General features: G+C 50.8%; 1 protein-coding gene across 2 annotated transcripts in view; it reads left to right on the top strand.

Annotated features, from left to right (window-relative positions):
- Window positions 1–20,557, top strand: part of LOC116499899 (keratin, type II cytoskeletal cochleal) — a 60,458-nt gene that overhangs the window by 38,411 nt on the left and 1,490 nt on the right. For both annotated transcript variants that reach the window (XM_032204752.1, XM_032204751.1), the window contains 8 exons: window positions 12,087–12,901; window positions 13,693–13,901; window positions 16,457–16,517; window positions 16,929–17,024; window positions 17,781–17,945; window positions 18,089–18,214; window positions 19,465–19,685; window positions 20,203–20,237. In XM_032204752.1, the coding sequence (XP_032060643.1) occupies window positions 12,527–12,901; window positions 13,693–13,901; window positions 16,457–16,517; window positions 16,929–17,024; window positions 17,781–17,945; window positions 18,089–18,214; window positions 19,465–19,685; window positions 20,203–20,237 (1,288 nt within the window). In that variant the 5' untranslated portion in view covers window positions 12,087–12,526. The remainder of the gene's footprint in view (window positions 1–12,086; window positions 12,902–13,692; window positions 13,902–16,456; window positions 16,518–16,928; window positions 17,025–17,780; window positions 17,946–18,088; window positions 18,215–19,464; window positions 19,686–20,202; window positions 20,238–20,557) is intronic.

The following is a 20,557-nucleotide window of genomic DNA, read 5'->3' as shown; positions in this document are numbered from 1 at the left end:
ATTTTGTGGGAAAGCTGCTGTTTTTTATGGACTGCTTCTGCCCCACGTTGGAAGGCAAGCTGGGAATTTCCCTGCTGAATGAAGTGGGAGAAAACTTGGGTCTGTCACAGACCTGCTCCAATAAGAAATGTGTCTGATGATAGTAGGGGTTTCTGGCTTTAAAAGAGCTTCCCAGGGAAGCTGACCCATTCTGGTGGGGTTATCCTTTTCTTCAAGTGTAGTTTCAGTGTTTTGCCAAGAACAGCGTGCTTTCCCAATGGCACATCCATCTTGCCTCACGTGTTTCCTGTGATAATCCATCTGAATACAGAGTCCCTCGCTCAATGGATCAGTGTCAGATTTTCTAGCTTAATCCCGATGCTTAATTTTGAGGATTAAATCAAAATATATGGTTGAGAGATGACAAAGCTCATGGCTCTCGCAAGGTGAGGTGAGATTATCTCATCGTGGGCTGCTCGTTTGTGGCTTTGTGGTTGCAGGCACATCAGTGTTGCTGATTAGCATCAGGTCACGGGGCCACGTGGCAGGTTTTTTGCTTCATCTTGTACCGAGGGCAGTTGTGATGGCTCCCTAGGAATGATCCCTCCAAGGGAAGGAGATAGAGGTGAAATTAAGCTAGTTCAATTTAATAGCAGCTGCGAGCTGTGTTCTGCACGGAGCTAGGCTGGGTGCTAGCACGATGGTGTTTTGCAATATCCCAGGGAGTGCTGCTGCAGAGAAAGCGCTGCTGGTCACTGCGTTGGCAACCACATCTCCCTGAGCATCAGTCCCCACTCCTTTCTCCTGCAAGCATCGATCCTTTGTCTCCCCATTATCTTTTCCTTGAAGTGAAACTTCTAACACTGGCTCCAGCCTGTAAGAACATCCAGTCTGGCTGAAATAGCATCGTGCAGTGCAGAATGTCAGGGTTTAAAACAAGAACAAACGTTTGTCCAGATCTAGTTGTAACATTCTGGTTTTGGAGTCCTGGTTCCTGTATAGGATCACTTACTATATCCCGTGTTCTCTCTGCTAGGTGCTGCTCAGGTGCTGGGGAGGGAAGCAGGATCGCTCTGCCATGGAAAGATGCTGGAGGAAGATGGCTGAGGATTAAAGCTCCCTTTCATGCTTGGGAAAGGCGGGATGGAAAGCTATTTTCCAGGGGTAGCAATGGGGCCTCTCTGCTCTGAGATGAGCAAGGTTTTTCAAAGCTCTGCCTCCTTCCAGGAGGACGGGTATAATTTGCTGTAACCCTCTAAGGAAAGTGTGTGCAAGTGGTCATCTGCTGGCAGGTGATGTGAGGATATGTGGGAAGAGCTTGCAAAGAGAGGATTATCTTGCTTTCTGACCTCTCCTTTCTAGGCACCAAGCTGAAGCTCCTGTGGTCCCACCTGCTTGGCAGTGGGGTGAGATGGGGACCCAAACTTGCCCCTTTAGGGAAGAGAGTGCTGCTGCTGCTGGGTCCTAGGGAACCTTAATTTCAGTCTAGTGAGAGCATTACTCCTTGGCAGTGCTCCAACAGCCCGACCTGATCCTGAGATTGATGCTGCTCTTTGGTCTTTTAGGCGCACTTAAACGTGGAAACCGGTGACCCTGTTCCAGGGATGGAGAAGGGCGGGCTGCTTCACATGGTGTGCAGCCAAAGCCTCGCTGCGTGTTTCTCTCCCTTGCTGTCTTCCCTGCCCTGTGGGAGAGGCAGTGCTGAGTCAGGGTGTTTTTTTCTCTTCCTGCTGATGTTCTCGATGCTCCTCCTCAGCCAGGTATTTGGTTCAATTTGGAAATGGCTGTTCTCCAAAATCTGGCTTTGAGATTTGGTGCCAGCCGTGTTGACTGCCCAGCAAAACAAGCTGAAAAAAGGATCTGAAGCAAGGGGGTTGGGCCGGATGATCTTCAGAGGTCCCTTCCAACCACAACCATTCTGTGATTCTGTGAACAGGAGGGGTGGAGATGTGATGAAGATGAGGTGGAGAATGTGATGAAGGGTTCAGCCACCTCCAGCCTGTGTCCTGCCCGTGTCTGTGCAGCCTGGTCTGGCTTGATCCTGATCCCTTCAGATGAAGGAGCTACCACCCAAAGATGCTGAGTGACCTGAGGGTCTCCCATTTTGGAGATGTTTTTGCAGCAAGGCAACGCATTGCTTTGAGCTTGCGGTGTGGTTGTTTGGTAGGTTGAGGTCTGGGGGTGGGCATGGGGCAGCTGAAGCCACCACGGGGTCACTTGTGGGTGGTTAAGCCTCTGTGCAAACAAACCTGGAGCCTTGTCACCTTTCCCTTGGTACATGGAGATTTATCCCAGCCATCTGGCAAAGCACCTTGTAGGGCTATTGGCTCAATGTATGTATGCTTAGTAAAATAATTTATATATTGAGATTCCATAAGTAATTGCTGTTTATTAAGTATGGGTAACGTATGAAGCATGAACGGCGAATCAGCATTTGCCCCAAGGAATCAGAATGATTAAGGTTAAGCAAGACAGAGACAGGGCTAAGGGGTGCAGAGAGCCACGGAGGTAATGAGTGGGTCAGCAGGACTTGTTTAAGCCTTGTCAGGCACGCGAGGAGCATCTGGAGTGGGAGCTGTGTGTGGTGGGGCAAGTGACACATCGCAGGGGAATGGCTGATAGCGTGGCCACAGGTAGGACAAGGCAGAGCAGCTGCAGGTTCCTGGTTCCAGAGAGCTAAGTTTGGTCCCCAAAGCTTCAGGTTTAAAACCAAAAATGAACCAGAAGAAAGCCCCTGATTGCTTTTGTTAAATTGGCTGCTGGCTCATCCCGTGATAGCGAAGGCATTTACCTGCTCGTAGGCTGGAGACAGGTTCTGGAGACAGCCGTGGGGCTGCAGGCCAGCAGAGCTGGGTTTGTGGCGAGGGGCTTTGATCGCAGAGACGCCTTAGTTCAGCTGTTTCTCAGCCCGGCTCCGCGGTGCCTGGTGGAGAAGGGAAGGTGCCGGCCTGGGCTGGAGGCACGGCCAGAGCAGCGCTGTGGCAGGAGAGCTGGGGACATGCCAGTGACCACAGGGCTGCGTGCTAATTTGGGCCCACGTGTGGTTTGCCATTGCTTTCCTTGTCTGCTGCTGCCCAGCCCTGGGGGGACGGTGCTGGGCACCGAGGGAAGCGCTGCAGCTGCCTTACCCAAGCTGGATGGGGACAGCACGGCTGGGGAGGGAGCTGCACCCCAGCTCTGGGGCTTTGGGGATGTTGCTGGGGGGGCTGCCTGGGGATTGCTCTCCCGCTTTCCCCAGCTCCGCTTCATCCTTGCTTTTTCCCTCTGTTTTCTTTTCGTACCCATCCAAACTTCTAGTGTTACGTTTTCATCCTTTCCTCCTCTTTTTGTTCCTTTATGTGCGTGCCCAAACCCATCCACATCCCCTTCCTCCTTCCAGCCTGCTGCCCCCTCCCCTCCTCTCGGATTTCTGGGTGCAACATCGAGCAGCTCAAACTGCCATCTAAATCACTTCCCCAAAACAGACGTCACTTGCAAAGAATTTATAGAAGGGCTTGGAAGGCAGGACAGGACGTGCCCACATCTGCTTCGCGCTCAGGTTTCCAACCCATCTGCTGCACTTTTGCTCATGTAGTTTCCAGGAAATGTCAAGTTTTGAAAGAAGAAGAAAAAAAGTCAGGCTAATTAAGTGGTGGTGACATCACTCGTTTCTGCTGCGGTGCCGCAGCCTCTTCCCTCCCCGCTGTGCAGAGTGGCTGGGTGATACCGTCCGTGCCTAGGGCTCTGCCCTGGGCCACTGCATCCCATCATCTCCAGAATAAAGGGACATGGTTTCATCTCAGAAACCGCTGCTTTTTCTGTCAGCTGAAGGCTGTTCCAGAGTCTGAATCTCTGGGTGTCCTCAGCCATCCATCGCCACCGGTCCCAGTGCCAACCAGTGGGCTCTTAGAGCCCACTCTTTATTTAGAGCTGTGTTGGAGCCTGACTCCTTTCTACTAACCTGTTCTGTTACTTTGGCAAATGGCTTTTCCTTTCTCCTTGTCCCTGCTTGTAAAAAAGGCATAAATGAGACAGAGTGTGAGGATTTACTGCTTAGTGTTTCTCAATCCACACTTGGGCAAATGACTTCATTCCTTTTAGACAGCACCCAGTATCCACCACTCCGATTACAATCTGGCTCTGTGCTCTTGTGTCACTTTTAATTAGGCATTTTGTTTCTGCATTGTGTGTCATTCTCACATGGTTTGCAGCATAAATAATGATGCATTGTGTTTCAGTGGGTACTGCGAGCCTTTAGCTCTTAATGAGGTTGCATGGATATTTATGAAGCCGTGTACCTGTTTTGCAACATGCAGGTTGCAAGGCTAAAACACGCTGGGATCTCTCTGTGGAGAGAGAAAAGACCTGAAGTATCAAGGTGATGCTTGGTAGGTGGGCATCTGCCTTGGGAATTGCAGAAACCTGTAATTTTGCCCCAAGGTGGGGATTGTTGGCTATGATCGGAGCAAGCCCAGCCTGCAGCAGCTCCTCTCTTAAAATCAGCGTTGCAGAAGTGAGTCCAGAAATGTAAAGGAAGCAAAAAAAAACCTCTGAGGTCACATGAGGCAAGGTGTTTTGGGGGTGTCTTGTCTTTCTGCGAGGACTGGGGCTCCTGCTACTTGTGTCCTCAGGTGGGAAAAGAAGGGGACAGTGTCACTGCTTGGTGAGGCAGCTTTGGTAGCACAGACTGGGAACAAGGAGATGTGGGACCCCCAGAAGACTGGGTGGGAGCTGCTTAAGCTGCCTTCTCCAGTGCCTCCATGCCCCTCACTTGCTTTGTGCCTCCTCTTTTCAGAGGCCACGTGCCCAAACCATCAGGCCGTAGGTCTGTATTTACCTCTTTTTTTCAGCTGCTTACGTTGGCTGCATCTCATTCTCCCTTACTTCCCACCTTGTGCTACCAACACCTTTCTGGAATGAAGGCAAAGAAGTCACCCAGCTGTGCCCACACCTTTCCACAGCTCTCCTCGGGGCGCGTTGTCGTGCTGCACGTGTTGTAAGTGATGCAACCCAAGGCTCCTCGGCATGGGCAGAGGCAGCGGGCACGGCAGCTCCTGGTCACTGCTTGCTGGGCTGCAGAGGGGCAGTTGCTGCGTGCATGGTTTTCGTGCTGTGTTACCTTCGGGTCCAGCTAGCTCCTGGACCTTCCTCTTCGCAGCTCAGCGTGCGGTCGGGAGCTGCTTGCTGTCCCGACATGTCTGCAAGGGAAGCTTTGGCACCAAATGGCGTGCCCTGTAGCGTAGCTCAGCGGGTTCGTACTACGCACGCCACTCAGGCACGGGCCCAAGTCAGCACCTTGAGGCAGAGAGAGGAATCGCCCGCTCCTCTCGCTCCGGCTTGGCTTTGGAGGGCAGTTACGGGGTGGTACGGCGGGGCTGTGTGTGCACGTGCAAAGGCCCCGTGCATCGGCACGTGCACGCATGTGTCGGGCTCAGGCCGGTGCTAAGCCCAGGAGGAAGCCTGTAATCCTTGTTAAATCTGGTACCTGATCTGATTCACCCTGATTTTAATTCCTGGGGTCAAATTCTACGCGACTGATTCATGCCTGGTGCATGCAGTAAACTGGGAGCTCGGTCCTGCCTTGTATGGCCCTTAAAAAGCTTTCATGTAGAAAATAGAAAAAAATAGAAAAAAGCTTTCCTATAGAAAAGCGAGGTAGAGCTCTGCTCAAGCCTCTTGCTGCAGGTGAAGGGCCGTGTGTAGGAACAAAGCATCCTCAGCATCGCGGAGAGCTGCTCTCAGTCCTAGCGCAAGCAGGGCTGTTTTGCTGTTTTGCCTTTTCTCCCATTTCTGCCAAACCTCCCTCCTCCCTCGCTGTCCTCACGTAACGTGGAAGCCTGCCCCAGGCTGAGCTGGTGGCTGGGGGGTGGTTTTGGGGTTGGTGTCGGGAGGAGCCCGGCTGGGTGCTGGGGCTGGAGGAGGTTTCTGCGAGCAGCCGGCATGGCCCTGGGTAGCCCCAGCTCCACCGGGCTGATCCGCCGGGGCTGATCATCCCTCCCCTCCCACATACCTGGAAAGGCTCCCTCGGGTGAGATCACCCAGCGATGACAACAATAATTAGATGTAAAATTTATTGATTATGGCGATACATGACACAGACCTGCCACACCCTCTGCTGCCATCAGCAGCCAGGGCTTGGCTCCCCGGCAGGTCCAAGGCTGCAGTCTTGCCCTTTGCTCTTACTGTAAAACCTGATACCAGGCCCTTAGCTAGGAAAGGACGGGAGGAAAAGGGGCTTTGCACCTTCCTTTTTGGCTTTCATTTGAAGCCATCGGGTTTGTTATATTTGGGTTAAAAGCACTGGAAAGTTTTCATTAGACGTTTTGCTGGCCGAAGTATAAATACAGCGATAAAACACGGGGCCAGTGTGGCAGCAGGCAGCTGGGAAGTACTGGAGCTCAGATCGTGGGGAGGGAAGAAAACAGAAAATGTTTTACAGTCCTGGGACAAAGCACTTACCTCCCCCTGAGAGCTGAAATGGCCCCTCTGGAGGCAAAGGTTATCATTTCATCTTCATGATTATAGCTGTAATAAAATACTCATAACGAATTAATCATTTGAATATTATTTACCTTTGTTTTTCAGCTGTGACTCATCCATGGGGACATCCTACCCCTCCCTGGCTCTACCCCCTTCCCTTTGGTGACTTGTTTCTGCTCCTCAGCCTTGCACAAAACCATCTGGGCTTTCGCAGGCTGGGCTGCAACTTCCATTTTTGTGCACCGAGTGCGTAAAATGCCTGCAGGTCCTCGTGGGAAACGTCCCTGCAGAGGATGGCCCCAGTGCTTGGCCAGGAGAAGCTGCCTCTGGTGGAACAAACCACCTCTGTAGCAGGAGAGCAGCCTGCACCAAATCTGCTGGGGTTTTTGCGATCTAACGTGCCGAGGATTCAAATAAATATTGACAGCCGCTCATCTGCTGAGGCGTAGCTATGTGCTCAGGGAGCGGAGGGAGGCAATATGGGCTTTATTCCTGCCTCTCCCACGGACTTCCTGTCTGCAGGACAGTTTATCTAAAACACTGCGTACGGCTCCGTGTTGTTCTTTGTTGTTTTTCTTCCTTAGGAGCCGGTATTGGGCAACAGATCTGTTTGGACAGCTTTGATTTTGCGAAAGATCTTGGAATTTGTAATTGGGGCCAGAGGCTGCAGAGCAGCTTTGCTCCCGCGTAGTCACCGGGGTGAAGATGGTTGATTGTATTGTGGTAGCTATTAAGACACCCAGTTGTCGTCCCTAATGAGGCTGTGCCGAGGGCTGTACAAACAAGGCTGATTGAGGATGGCTGTCATGTTGGGAGCTACATATTTTGGGAGAAGTCAGTCCTTAATCCTTCCTGACCGTGGAGACGGAGCATCAGTCGGTGTAAGCCGGCGTTGTGCTGCTGACTCTGCCCGATCTGTGTCAGATGAGGCGAAATTTTGATAAGAGCATTTCTTCCTGATGACTGTGCAGGACCATTTCTCTCCTTCCCTGCTCCAATCTCCTTGCTCAGGTTACGATGGCGTTATCCTTGAACCGAGGCGTGCATCAGGCCTGCAGCCTCCTGTAGCAGTGCAGGGTACCTGTGCTGCTGATGCCTGCTCCGAACGGCGTCTGTTAGTTTGCAATTGAGTTAATTAAACAGGAACAGGGGAAGATCTCACGCCACGTGCAATCTTATTGCCACAGGCTGTAGCAAGCAGGGGTAACGGGGAGAAACATCCCTCACCAGCAGCTCAACGTGCCGGTCGAGGTGCAGCCTCCATGGGAAGGGTTAAACAGCTGATGGATGGCTGGAGGCTGAAGAAGCATGGCCAGAGGAAGGACCGCGATATAATGACCCTGTGCTTTTGTGCTGGCCAGCGTGTATTGCTTGAGATGGATGGACTCTGCTCTGCCCCAGCGTGCCCGCTCTGTGCCGTGTGTGTACCTGCAGAGGTGGGATCAGACCAGCTGCTAGCAGCTGGAACCGACCAACAGATGCACCAGGCCAGGCTCAAAATGTTGCTCTGTGTCATTCTGTGGGGACAAAACCTGGATTTTCCATTCTATTCTGAGACACCGTTTCCAGAAAAGCAGAGCCCAGCATTGGCCAGGACTGGCAGTTTCACCTTGGCTCTGAGAATTGCAGTATTTTTGTTTGTTTGTTTGTTTTCCTCGAGGCTTTAGCTGCAGGAGTGACTCTTGACTTTCATGTAAAAATTGTCCATGTAATTATGATTATACATAATTATAGCTATATTTATAGTTATTCCTTCATGATTTCTTGTAATCATCAGATCTTGTAATTTGGGGGAGAGGGGAAAAAAAAAAAAAACAAAACTGCTTTAAATGCATGGAAAGGAGGCTGGAGAGGGGAGAAAGTCCATAGCTTGAATGCCTCCCCCGTGCGTCAGGCACGGAGAACTTTTGCTGATGCCTTCCCAGGCAGGATCCGTGCAGGCCGCCTGCATGGGCTGGGTGTGCTTGTTTGTCCAGGAGCTCGTGGCAACGGGCAGCAGTTCCCATAGCAGCAGCCGCAGCGCAGGGTGTGAGCAATCCTTGTGCAAACGGGGCAGGAGGCACACGGGGCTCGAGCCGGGGGGCCGGGGAGCCCCACTGCCGTGCCGAGCGGGTGGAAAATAAAGCGGGGAGGATCCAGGGGCAGCAGCTCGGAGCTCTGCTGGCGGCTGTTTTTGTGCTGTTACCTAAAAGCCTCTGGGTTTAGACCGGTGCCTTTTGTGCGTTTCAGGTAGCAGGACTGGCACGGCCCGTTCTGGGCTTGAGGAGCTGCTTCCCAGCAGTGGATTACGTGGCCAGCAGCAGGCAGCGCTCCAGGAGCAGCGAGGGGCTGAGCCGAGGGCTTCCCAGCCAGGCAGGGCGAGGAGGAGCGGTGAGGTGCAGCTCCTGGAGGGCAGGAGCTTGCTGGAAGCCTCGTTGTTAACATGGAGCTGGCTCTGTCCCCTGGGCAAGCAGCCTCTGGCTGTTCCTGCAGGTCCCGTGGTGCCGCCCTCAGTACTGAGACTGCTCAGCCTCACTGCAGAAAGGAGAGGTGTAGCTGGCTAGTTAGGTGAGACCCATCGCAGCAGCTTCCAGCTCTGATGGAGATGGGACTTTACAGTGTAAATGGTGCCAGTGCACGGCCTCTGCGATTTGCCAAGGGCATTGGAGCAGAGAGAGGCCCCAGGAGTGGTTCAAGGTCTCCAGAAAAGCCACTTGATTATGAAGTCTGAGGATTCATTCTATCCAACAGAAGGCCAAGAGGGTGGTGACTTAAAAGGAAAATCCTACCAGGTTCAAGGGAGCTGTTCCAGGGCTTCGGAAGTGGGCAGTGGCAGAAAATTAAAGACATCAATTAAACAACCTCAAATTAGGCACAGTGCCCTGAGTTGTAGCAGGAGGGTTCCTGCTGCAGGGTAATGAACTGTACCAAGGTACCAGCCTCGGAACAAATGAATCCTTCAAATCACCAGCCGTCGCCTTTTGGAGAAGTTGCTTTCAAGCAAGCAGGTGGATGAGCTGTGGCATTACAGCGAGCTTTATCACCCGAGTGACGCGGGAAGTACAAATCTAATCCTCTGGGTTCAATAAGCACCTTGTCTGGACGTGGCTCGTGTTTGGGCATCTGTACATCACATACAGTGCCTGCAGCTGGGGCAGTCAGAGAACAAGTTCCCTCTGGAGCAATCTCTCGATATTCCTATGAATTCCTATGAGTTGTTGATGACCCGGAGACTTTTATCACTGATGGTACTCTAGGAGCCAGCTCCTGAAAGGGGGAGCTGTGATTGCAGCGTGGGGGAAATCTTCAGCGTGGCAGCTTTATTGGCATTGCATTTGGGTGCTGTTATCAAGAGTAACAGCCTGACAGCGTCGTTCTCTAATGGCACCATGAGTGCCTTGTCATTCTCTTCTGATACCCCAGTCATCAGACCACCAAAACACTGCTGGTCGTTAAGACACTAACTAATTTATGACTCAGTGCTGAAGCACTTTGGAGCAGTAATCACAAACCAGGACTGCGCTGTGCAAACACAAAACCTAAGGGCACTCCCTGCTCCAGAAAGCTTTCAAACCAAACACTGCAATCTAAGCACACAGCAAGAGATAGCCCACGGATATCGACTGAGGGTGAGGAAACAACAGACACCGAGCGGTGTAATAACGTGTTCTTAAAACAATTTTGCTCATTTGTAAAGACTTCTTCCTCTTCCTTTAGGATGTGGCCGCATTTGATTCCCCCCACGCCCCCTCTCAGGGCTGGAATTTTAATCTCGGTACGCTTCATGAAGGATTTTCGGAGGGTTTTGTCACTTGTGCCTCTGGCCAGCTTTGTGAGCGCTGGTGCACAGCGACAGGGTGTTCCTGGCTTGGGTGTGCAGGGGCTGGCATGGTGTCACACCAAGCAGAACAGTCACAGTGTCAAAGCATTCACTTCCCCAAAAGGGTGTTTAACCGGTCCATACAGTGTCTTCCCTGTTACCCAACCAGAATCCCCAGGGGTCATTCGAATGGGCTTGGAAGCATTTACTGGTCCCTGCGGTTGTGAAAGAATGCGGCGTTGTCATGGCATCTCAGCAACACAAAGAGACTCTGCCTGTGACAGCCAGGATCACAGGATCCTGCTTTGGCTTAACCTGGCTTGAAACTGGATTTAAATGGGGAACGTTCGCATTGCAAGTTGGGTTGTGATAAGGACAGGGGATCTGAACGGGCTAGCTGCAGAGCTGGGAGCGAGTGTGCACAAGCGTGGTACAGGAGGCTTTCCTGCTTCACTGCTGCACTACCTGGGCTGCGAATGGAACAGAAGAGAGCTTGAACTTCGAATGGAAGATAGACTCATCCTCCCTTAAAATCAGTAGTGCTGCACGGTGGTCATTGCGATCAGAAAAAATGACTTTTAATGGATCTGGCCCTTGATAGCGCAAAGCAGGGTGAAGTTCAGCTCTCTTACTGCTGAACGGGTGGTTCCTTTGAGGCTGCTGGGAACAGCTTTGCCTTTGTGATAGGTTATCTGACAGCAGGGTTGTATTTCACCTGGCTGGATTGCTTTCTGGTTTGCATGTCGTGTTGTGCAAAAGTCCTGTCTGCTGATGTAGGGGAGTCGAGGCTGGAAAGCAGCCTGATAAAATCCAGCAGCTAGAATTTGCCTTGGTGGGAGTTATTCTTGCCTAACTGTAGAACTCGTAAATGGTACTTTCAGATTCAATTCCCATCCTCCCAAGACAACCCAGAGGAGTTGCAGGAAAGCAGCCTGTCTCCGTGAACTCAGAAGTACTTTCAGCCAAGTAACATAGCTGGAGACTTCTGCCTTGTTGCTCTCTGCATATGGATGAAAGGAACCATAGCTGGTCTGCAGCAGCCAGCAGGTCAGGGATAGCTGGGTATGCGTAACGTGGAAGTTTGCTTTACGCTCAGTGAATCTTTTTTTTTTGGTGATGGAAGCTGAGCCAGCTTTCAGGACAGGGAAGGATCTTGTCTCATATGTCTCTGTCGGGCTCAGTCTCCCCCTTTCCCTTTTTGAAACAGAATTTCCTTTTCGTAGCTGGGATCTCCATTCAATTTCTATTCTCCCCGCAAAGAAGGAAGTACATAGTTTGAATGGGCTGTGGCCAGAAAATGTAGCCTGCACTATCTTACTGTCCTGATGGGAGGAAGATCTGAAGGGTGACACATTCAAGATAGCCTTTGAAATCTCCCGGAGGATTTATGACCTGATAACAGAGAGTTCTGTCCCGTCAAGGCTATTAAAAATGCAGAAAGCCTGTAAAACCGTTTTTTTATGTCTCTGCTGTTTCTGCATAGCAACACTGAAGTTAAAGCAGAAATCTCTCCTTCTGAGTCTGGACTGGCACGTTGGGCATTTCCACACGCAGGGTGCAACCTGCTTCAACCACCTTTATTTTAGAGCTACCAGGAGAGAGGAGATGAAAATGTGCCCAGGGTCAGCTGCAGCATATCTCTTCTGCTACCTCATTTTCCTGCATGGAGCAGGCGCCCTGCTGGGTGCTGCTGGCAGAGCGTGGTGTGTGTGCGTCCGAGGCTGCAGCTGGCTTTGGTCGATATTAAACTCAGCTGCACCTTATCTCCTTCGTGCTGGTGCATGGGGGGAGCCGCCTGCTCCCTGGTAGAGTCAAAAAATCAATGCACGTTCCCCTTTTCTCATTTCAGCATCCCTTTATGCAAGGAGGGAGGAACAGAGAAGCCTTGAGGACACGGAGATCGGACCTGTCCTGTTCTAATTCTCTGCCCAGGTTGATCGGAGGAGCCCGTGCTTCCTGTCCCTCGGCTGCACATGTGGCAGAGGCAAAGGGAGGCACGGAACAAAGCCAGGTCTGAGCGCCAGGACACGGCGCCAGGTGTGTCCTGTCCCCCTTCCCTGGCCCTTCCCTTCGAGTTCAGCAGGTTGTCGGAGGGTGGGAAGGTTGCCAGGCACACCCAGCTCGGAAGGCAGTAAAACGATCCCTCTTTTGCCCTCGAGCCAAGCCCAGCTCTTCTAACGGATAAAAGGAGAAGCGAGTCAGGAGAGCTCACTTGCCTCCCTGGTCTCCAGTACAGCTTTCCCGAGCTTTTGAAGGGTGGGGGATACCGAAGGCACCCTCTGAGCAGCCATGTCCCGGTCTGTGAGTTTCAGCTCTCGCTCTGTGGCAGTCCCAGGGGTCAGCCAAATGCGGGTCAGCACCGTCTCCTCCACCCGCGGAGGAGTGGGTGCCGGCTTTGGCAGCTCCAGCCTCTACAACCTCGGCTCCACCAACAAGCGGATCTCCCTTGGAGGTGGCAGCTCCTACAGCGTTCGGTCTGGATACGGCTACGGTGGCATGGGATTCGGTGGAGGAGTCCCCGGGGGCATTCAGGAGGTCACCATTAACCAGAGCCTCCTGACACCCCTCAACCTGGAGATCGACCCCAATATCCAGCGGGTGCGGAAGGAGGAGAAGGAGCAGATCAAGACCCTCAACAACAGGTTCGCCTCCTTCATCGACAAGGTGAGGTGTCGGAAAGACTGAGTGCTCTGGGGATGCTGCTTAAAGTAGGCCTTAACCCTACTTAACCCTAACCCTAACCCAAACCTTCCTCAGCTCGTGTGGGGGGGTTCACAAAATGGCTTGGGGTCACGTCTTCAGCACCAAGGTGTGATTTGCCTGTTACAATCCAGTAACTTACTAAAGCCCTGCTTTCATTGCTGTCAGCAGTGGATTTTGCCCTGCTTAGGCCAGCTTTATGCCTCCTTTACACGGCCCATAAAATGGGCGCAGGCTTTAAAGATCAATTTGTACCTGAGCCGATCTGCACAACACCAAATTCAGGGAGGAGGGGGCCTCCTGGAGAGGAGTTGACTCAGTGGAACAGACCTTGATGGGCTTACTGTGTTTGTTTGCTCTGCCCTGTACCCCTGCAGCTTTGCTATCTCCCACCAATTGATTGTATGTCCTGTGTTGTAAAGTTCAGCTCAGGCATCCTCAAAATGCTAGGAATCCAGACCTGGAGTTTGGTAACTGGCTGACTCTGAGGTTTCTGGATGGCTTCTTTCATGTGTCAGGCAAGCAGAATCTGCTTATCTATAATTCAAACAAAGCCTTAATGTCATAAGGCAAGCCCCAGAGCAGCCATGCTCCCTCTGGTTTTTATCACCCTTCAGAATTCAGGTGTTTCCTGTGAGCACTGTGAATTCTTCAGATACCATCCACAGCCCATCCTCACCCCAAGATCCAAACTCAGCAATGTCAGCTCTCCCCTTCCTCCTGCTTTTACAAATGACCCCTTGGTTGCTTTTCAGGTCCGGTTCCTGGAGCAGCAAAACAAAATGCTGGAGACCAAATGGAGCCTTCTCCAGGACCAAAAGACTGCCCGGAGTAACATCGCTCCCATGTTTGAGGCGTACATCAACAACCTGAGACGCCAGCTGGATGGGTTGTTGAATGACAAAGGGCGTTTGGAGGGTGAACTGAAGAACATGCAGGATCTTGTTGAGGACTTCAAGGCCAAGTAATGTATAATTTAACCTTCTAACGGTACAGTTGAAGTTGACAGCAGCTAGCAGGTCATTTGGGAGATTGGCAGAGATGCCCCTAGTTTTTCTGCTAGGGAGGGAGTTTTGTGTTGCTTTGTTTCAATCACGAGCTAGGTGGCTGGTCCAGGAAAGCTGCCTGGATTGCTTGGTGTTCCTGGCACCTTGTTCCCACATGGCCTTCAGTGGCTCCATCCTTTTGACTCTGCTTGGAGCCTCCTCGGGGATGGCTTCATACTTGGGGTTGGGCAGGCCTCTGGGTCTGTAGGAACCCCATCAGAGCTCTGCAGTTTGGCAGGCAGTAGGTGAACCACTGCTTGTTCTGTGGGGAGGTAATGGAGCAAGCGACTTGCAATTTTTAAGCAATTTTTCTGTCCAAATCATGTCGGGGAGGAGTCCCGTGAAGAAAGTAGCCTTTGTCCCAGCCTGTGCCCAACCCAGCTGTACAGGAGAATGCCTTTAAAAAAAAAAAAAAAAAAGGAAAGAAAGAAAAGAGGGAGCTGGCAAACTGGATCAAGCAGGAACTGAAAAAGCATACAGATCTGATAATCCCCAGGGTGTGTTTAGGGAAAGTCAATACCCAGTAATTCCCAAGGAGGTGCACGGGAATTACGTTTTCCCCCAGCCCTGCTCAGTTACTTCTGTTCTGTGCTCATCCACAGTTGCACCTTGCTTCTCTGCAAGGCAGCAGCAAGGAGCTGGTTTGTGCCCAGAGATGTTGGAGCCCTAATCTCAGTTGTGTGTCACATGAATGTAAGGTGCACAGGTGCATATTCATCCTTCCAGCTTGGGGGCTTCTGCTGGGAAGCTAAACCCTGGAGGGGAAGGGGAGCAGCAGTTAGGAGTAAGATGCTAGTGCTGCAGCAGGAGCAAGGACGTAGTAACTTGTTCAGAACCTGCTTCTCCCTGTTTATATGAAGAAAATTTCAACTTCAAAGTCAAATACCTAAAACATAACTAGCCCTGTCTATATCTATTGCCTTGTTTTCATACGTTCAATTTACAGAGCAATTCACCATTTGTGTCAGGGGTAGGGGTGGAGATTTATATGCACAAGGTCCCAGGGGATGAGATTCGGTCCCTTAGTTGGCCACGGCCCTGACTAAGGGTGTGGTTCGAAGCAAGCAGGGGTAGGAACGGGCTGGATCCTTGCTGTCTGTGCGGCTCGGTGCAGGGCGTGCCAAGGTGTGGCAGGGTGCTGGGCTTCCCTTGGGAGTTAATGGAGAACCTGGAATGATTTGTTGGTGGTTCATTGACCAGCTTAGCAGAGTTCTCCCTGGAAATGGAACTGGGCAAACCGTTCTTGAAAAATTCAGGTGGTAGGGTTTTTTCTGTTTTGTTTTAAACCAATTTCTGGTCATCTCTGCTGGAGGCTAGGCCCTGATTCTCTTCCCTTTTGCACACACGACACATGCACGTCATGTCCATGCCATATATCGATTTGCAATAGCAGCGGATGCAGCTCATTGACCTTGAAAGGGATAACGCCCCTTTATACCAGTGTGGATGGCAGGCTTCCAGTGCAGAGCAGAAGGGGAGTTACATAAAGACTCTCAAAACTGAAATAGCTCACGCTTTGGAAGGCAAATTACAGTGCTAGCCATACAATGGCTGTGTAAATAAACAGAGCAGTGTTCTTACTTTGCCAACAGCAACTCCAAAACAGCTGGCCAGAGCGGTTCCTGCTCTGTTCCTTTGGATGGCTTAGAGAATCCATACAGCAGGTTCCTGCTGTTTGGATCAGCAGGTTGGCTGTATGCGCAATGCTGAAAAGCAGGCTCTGAGATCCAGGCTTGCAAGTGGTACAAGTCAGTGGAGCATGGCTGATATCTGCTGAGGATCTAGCTCATTACACGTGAAGGCAAACACCTAAAAAAGTGATGGTGCCAGTAGTGGAAGTTTGTGGGGCTTTAAAGCGTAGCTACTCTGTGCAGTACGAGAATAACTGCACTTAGCTCTTACACGTGATCGGCACCTGCAGCATATTCTCATGTGTCTGGAATAAGGAAGTGCAGAGTGAATGTAGCTTTAAAAACCTCTTCGTCAGCATAGAGGAATTTGTTCACCTGCTTGCACCTCTTCTGCATTTGTATGTGCTCTGTCAATGGTCAAGTGAAAAAACTGAGAGCCTCGGGACGCAGACTACAGCCCCACAGGCAGGACATCCCTGGGCTGTCTGTGAGTGAGAATAATGAGCAGAAATCTCCCTAAGCATAGTGAATTCTAATGAATGTGGGAGAATGTGGTGAGAAATTCTTTCCAGCTTAGCGGTAACGGCGCTGCGGACCACAGCAGTTTTCAGGCATCAGCTTGTTCAAACAGTACCATCAAGCTGTGGCAGACAGCTGGCACCTCCTGTGTAAAAAATATACGTGCCTCAGTGGTGCAGCAAACCTCTGCCCATGGCTGGCTTGCTTGGGGAAGTCAGAGACTGATGAGGTGGTTCACAAATGGGGGGAGAGAAAAGGGAACTGGGGTAATGCTTCACTGTGACCAGGCTCTAACTTAACACCGATCCCTTTTCTTCTGGCAGGTACGAAGATGAAATCAACAAGCGCACAGCAGCAGAGAATGAGTTTGTGGTGCTCAAGAAGGTGCGTGCCGTGGGTATTAGCTGGGCCTGATCAAATACGTTTGCAGCCCTTTCCCCCCTTTTGTCCCTGCAATCCCTTTGCTACGGCTCTGCCTGGAGACCCACAGGGGAAGAACTGGAGATCTCATTTCTGCCTCAGCGTGGGCACCAAGGTCCCTATAGGAACCTAGGAAGGAGTGCCAGATTTTACCAATCTCACGGATGATGATATCTTTCTTTGGGGATGTGTTGTGGCATTTCCTAAGGCCTGTCCTTTTAAAATTCCCAAAGTCAGAGGGATCGTGAGGCTTTCACAGTCTGTGTTGTCCAAACTGACAGTGGGCACACGGCTGCTATTGAGTGCACACAAGGTTGGGTGGACTTAGTCATCAAAGCTACAGCAATCTCATAGGATTATCACTCTTTTTTTAAGGATGTGGATGCCGCCTACATGAACAAAGTGGAGCTGGAGGCCAAGGTGGATGCACTGACGGATGAGATTAACTTCCTGAGATCTCTCTATGAAGCGGTAAGTTCCTTTCTGCTTCTTGTGGGTGCTGCAATGTAGTACTGCAAGTAGGTGAAGAACTGTGGATGGTGACTGAGAAAATTATTATGCTGTTTCTAGAGGTGAGAATGGTGATGGAGAGATTGAGTCTTCCCTTCCGTAAGCAAAAACAAGTACAGGTTCTGTGAATTCTCACTGTGGTTTTTCCCTGTCTGTGATATGAGATGGATTTATTGCAAAGGTGGCAGGGACATGTATCTTTTTTGAATGCAGTTAGTATGAAAAAAAGAAAAACAATGCATTAGACCCAATGCTGTAGTGCTGGTGTGTGTTTGTGTGTGTCTGTGCTGTCTGAGAGAAAGGAAAGCTCCTTGTCCCAGGCCTCTTTTATCCTCTGATACCTTCTATTTGCAAGAGACTGATGCAACTCTGCACATTGCACCCTTGTGCGATATGGTGGAAGTGGGGCCCTGCTTTGTGGTGAAGCTGATGCTCAAACTTCTCAGGCTAACATTTCATGCTGAGGTCTTATCTCAGGAAAGTAGTAAACTAACCTTGCTCTTAAGCTGTCAGTGATAAGCAGAGCCATTTCTGCTGCTGTTTGTTACTTTGTGCTTTTCAAGATTGATGTGATTCAATTTACTTTTAGTTAGTGATAGTTCTGATGACTTTTTTCTGCCTCCCTTTTCCTTTCCTTCTGATACTCTCTAATTGGCTACCAAAAGAGAGGCCCTTGACAGTCAGTGATTAACAGTATGTTTTTAATGTAACTGCCAGGAACTTCGTGAGCTGCAGTCCCAGATCTCTGACACATCTGTGGTGCTGTCCATGGATAACAGTCGAAACCTGGACCTGGACAGCATCATTGCAGAGGTCAAAGCACAGTATGAGGATATTGCCAACAGGAGTCGGGCAGAGGCTGAGTCCTGGTACCAAAGCAAGGTGAGTTATGGGAGAGATAAGGGCAGTAACGGCTCCTGTTACTACATCTATCCTGTTTGTGGTGACTGGGGGGAGATGCAGTAGCATCTAACAGGCTGCCTGGCTGACTCCATCCTTTCTTGTGCTGCTGTTTTGTGTCACAGTATGAGGCACTGCAGGTCACTGCTGGGAAACACGGAGATGACCTGCGCAACACGAAGAACGAGATCTCAGAGATAAACCGCATGATCCAGAGGCTGCAGGGTGAAATTGAAAATGCGAAGGCCCAGGTGAGGAGCTGCCTTTGTTTTCCTGCTGCAGAGCAGTGGATTTAGCAGCAACAGGCTTCCCAGGAGCGAGGCTTGTAACACAGCATCTGCTAGGAACAGTTTGCTGATAGTTGCAACGATCGCACTGAAAGATGTCAGTTCTGCAGGAGGGAGAAACTTTGTCATGAGCTAGGTAATGCTGAGAGGGAGCTGAACTGTAGGGGAGAGTATGTCTGCAAAGGGACCCGTGAGCACTTTGCAAAGGGAGCCCTTTCCAAAGGGTAAGGCTGAACATAGCAACCCTCCCAGCCACTCACAGTCCTTGTGCCTTCTTGCTGCTGGGATCTTTGTCCACTCCCTTTCTGCAGTAGGGAACACCATGTTTGGGCACACAAAGGAATTTTTCAGCTGTATAGGAGTTCTGTTTGCTTTCTCCAGGGGTGGTTATCACTTTATCAAAACGCCTGGTGAAAGCCAGACCAGTGAGTGGTTCAAACCATGTTGGGGCTGAATACGGGCTGCAAATAACCAGAGTGCACAGGCTGGAGATAAGCCATTGTGATTCATCCATTTGTGTTTATTTGGTTTCAGGGCAGGGATGTTTCAGCACACATTTACAAGTAAAGAGCTGACCTGGTGCAGCTCTCTTAATAATGAATGAGAGTGTAAAGCACATATGTTCATTGTGAGCCCTTCCTGCCAAACATGGAGCTTTCTGGAGGTACAAGGGGCACTGCTGAGGGTGGCACATCAAGTGCCAGCTTGATGTGGCCCCACAGGGATGCTTTTGGGGTATGTGTGGTGTTTGTTAACTGCAGGTCTGCTCGAGTCCATGCTTGCCTCACATCAAAGCTTACTGGAGACCAACTGGCTGTGAACAAGCTCTGGGGCATAACAGGAGAGAAAATCTGAGTTTGCATTAACCCCAAGTGTTGTGCAATTGTGTGCAGTGTGGGTGGGCTGAGAAAGTGAGGGTCACCTGAAAGTCTTATGAAAATGTAGCCAGTGGAGAGAGAAACAGGGTCAGATAAATTGCCTTTTAGAAGAACATTTATTGGAATAAGGTGAGCCTCCTTTGCAGGCTGATCTCCCTCCAGTGCCCCCCCCGAAATGTGTAGGCATGAATTTCTTTGGGTCTAATTCGAACAGATGGCCCCAGTGCTCTTATAGTCACAGAGCTGGGCTGGTCTGTAGGTGCCAGAAGTCCATGGGTGGTAGTGTTCTCCGCCAAGGAGACGGGATGCCCACCGACACGCTCTCTGTCACTGCAGCGTGCCAAGCTGGAGGCTGCCATTGCTGAAGCTGAGGAGCGTGGTGAGATGGCTGTCAGAGATGCCAAGGCAAAGCTGGAGGAGCTCGAGGCAGCTCTGCAGAAGGCGAAGCAGGACATGGCCCGGCAGCTGCGCGAGTACCAGGAGCTGATGAACGTCAAGCTGGCCCTGGACATTGAGATCGCGACCTACAGGAAGCTGCTGGAGGGAGAAGAGAGCAGGTGGGTGCAGTCCGTGGATTTTACATGATGAAGGGTCCAGCCCTTTGTATCATGACAACATGAGGGCCCAATTCCAGTTTCTGGAAGGAGATATGGAAGAGAAAACCTTGCATTTTAAACTGATTTTTGGTCCTGAAAGTGTTTTGGCTTGCCAAATTGGCAAGCTCTAGGGAAAAATTGATACTTTGGGTGAAAACATACAAAGAAATAAGACTCATTTTCCATTGTACATTTGATGCTATGGCAGAAAATTTCCAAGTGGTTTAAATCCCCATGGAATTAGGAGAGAGCTTTTGTGCTCTTTTAGTCCCCCCCAGGTGATAACAGAGCTTGTAAATGTAGGGCCAGAACAAAGCGCTGGATGGCACACTTATCTTGTCTGAATTATTTACAACAGCAGTAATAACTCACTGCCATTGTCTTCATCCTCTGCACTGAGGCCCTGGGGGAACACTGAGTAATGCACAGCCTAACCCGTCCTCTTCCTTTTTGCCTTTGTGTTTTTCTGCTCCAACAGGTTGGCTGGTGATGGAGTTGGCAGCGTCAATATCTGTGAGTTGATTTTATAATTTGTAATAGTTACACATAGCCATATGCCTACAGAAAGTGCGGGGGGGGCAGCTGGGTCTGCTTGCAGGAGCCTGGTTGTGCCCTGCCTTAATTTCTGCAACCAAGTTCACCCCTTCTTAAATGGGAGCCCACCAGGACAGAATTTGATAGTGGCAGATTTCAGTTTTAACTCATCTGCATAGCTGGTGAACATGCCCACGGCCTCTCTGGTGCACCAAGAGATGAGCTGAATGTGTTCATGATTTGGGGTTCCCAGTGCTATGGGAGGTCTTGAGCCAGACTGGAGGAGGGGGTGGGCTGCT

This window comes from Aythya fuligula, chromosome 29 (genome assembly GCF_009819795.1).
Source record: "Aythya fuligula isolate bAytFul2 chromosome 29, bAytFul2.pri, whole genome shotgun sequence".
Lineage (NCBI taxonomy): Eukaryota > Metazoa > Chordata > Aves > Anseriformes > Anatidae > Aythya > Aythya fuligula.
This window is presented reverse-complemented; position numbering and strand designations above follow the sequence as displayed.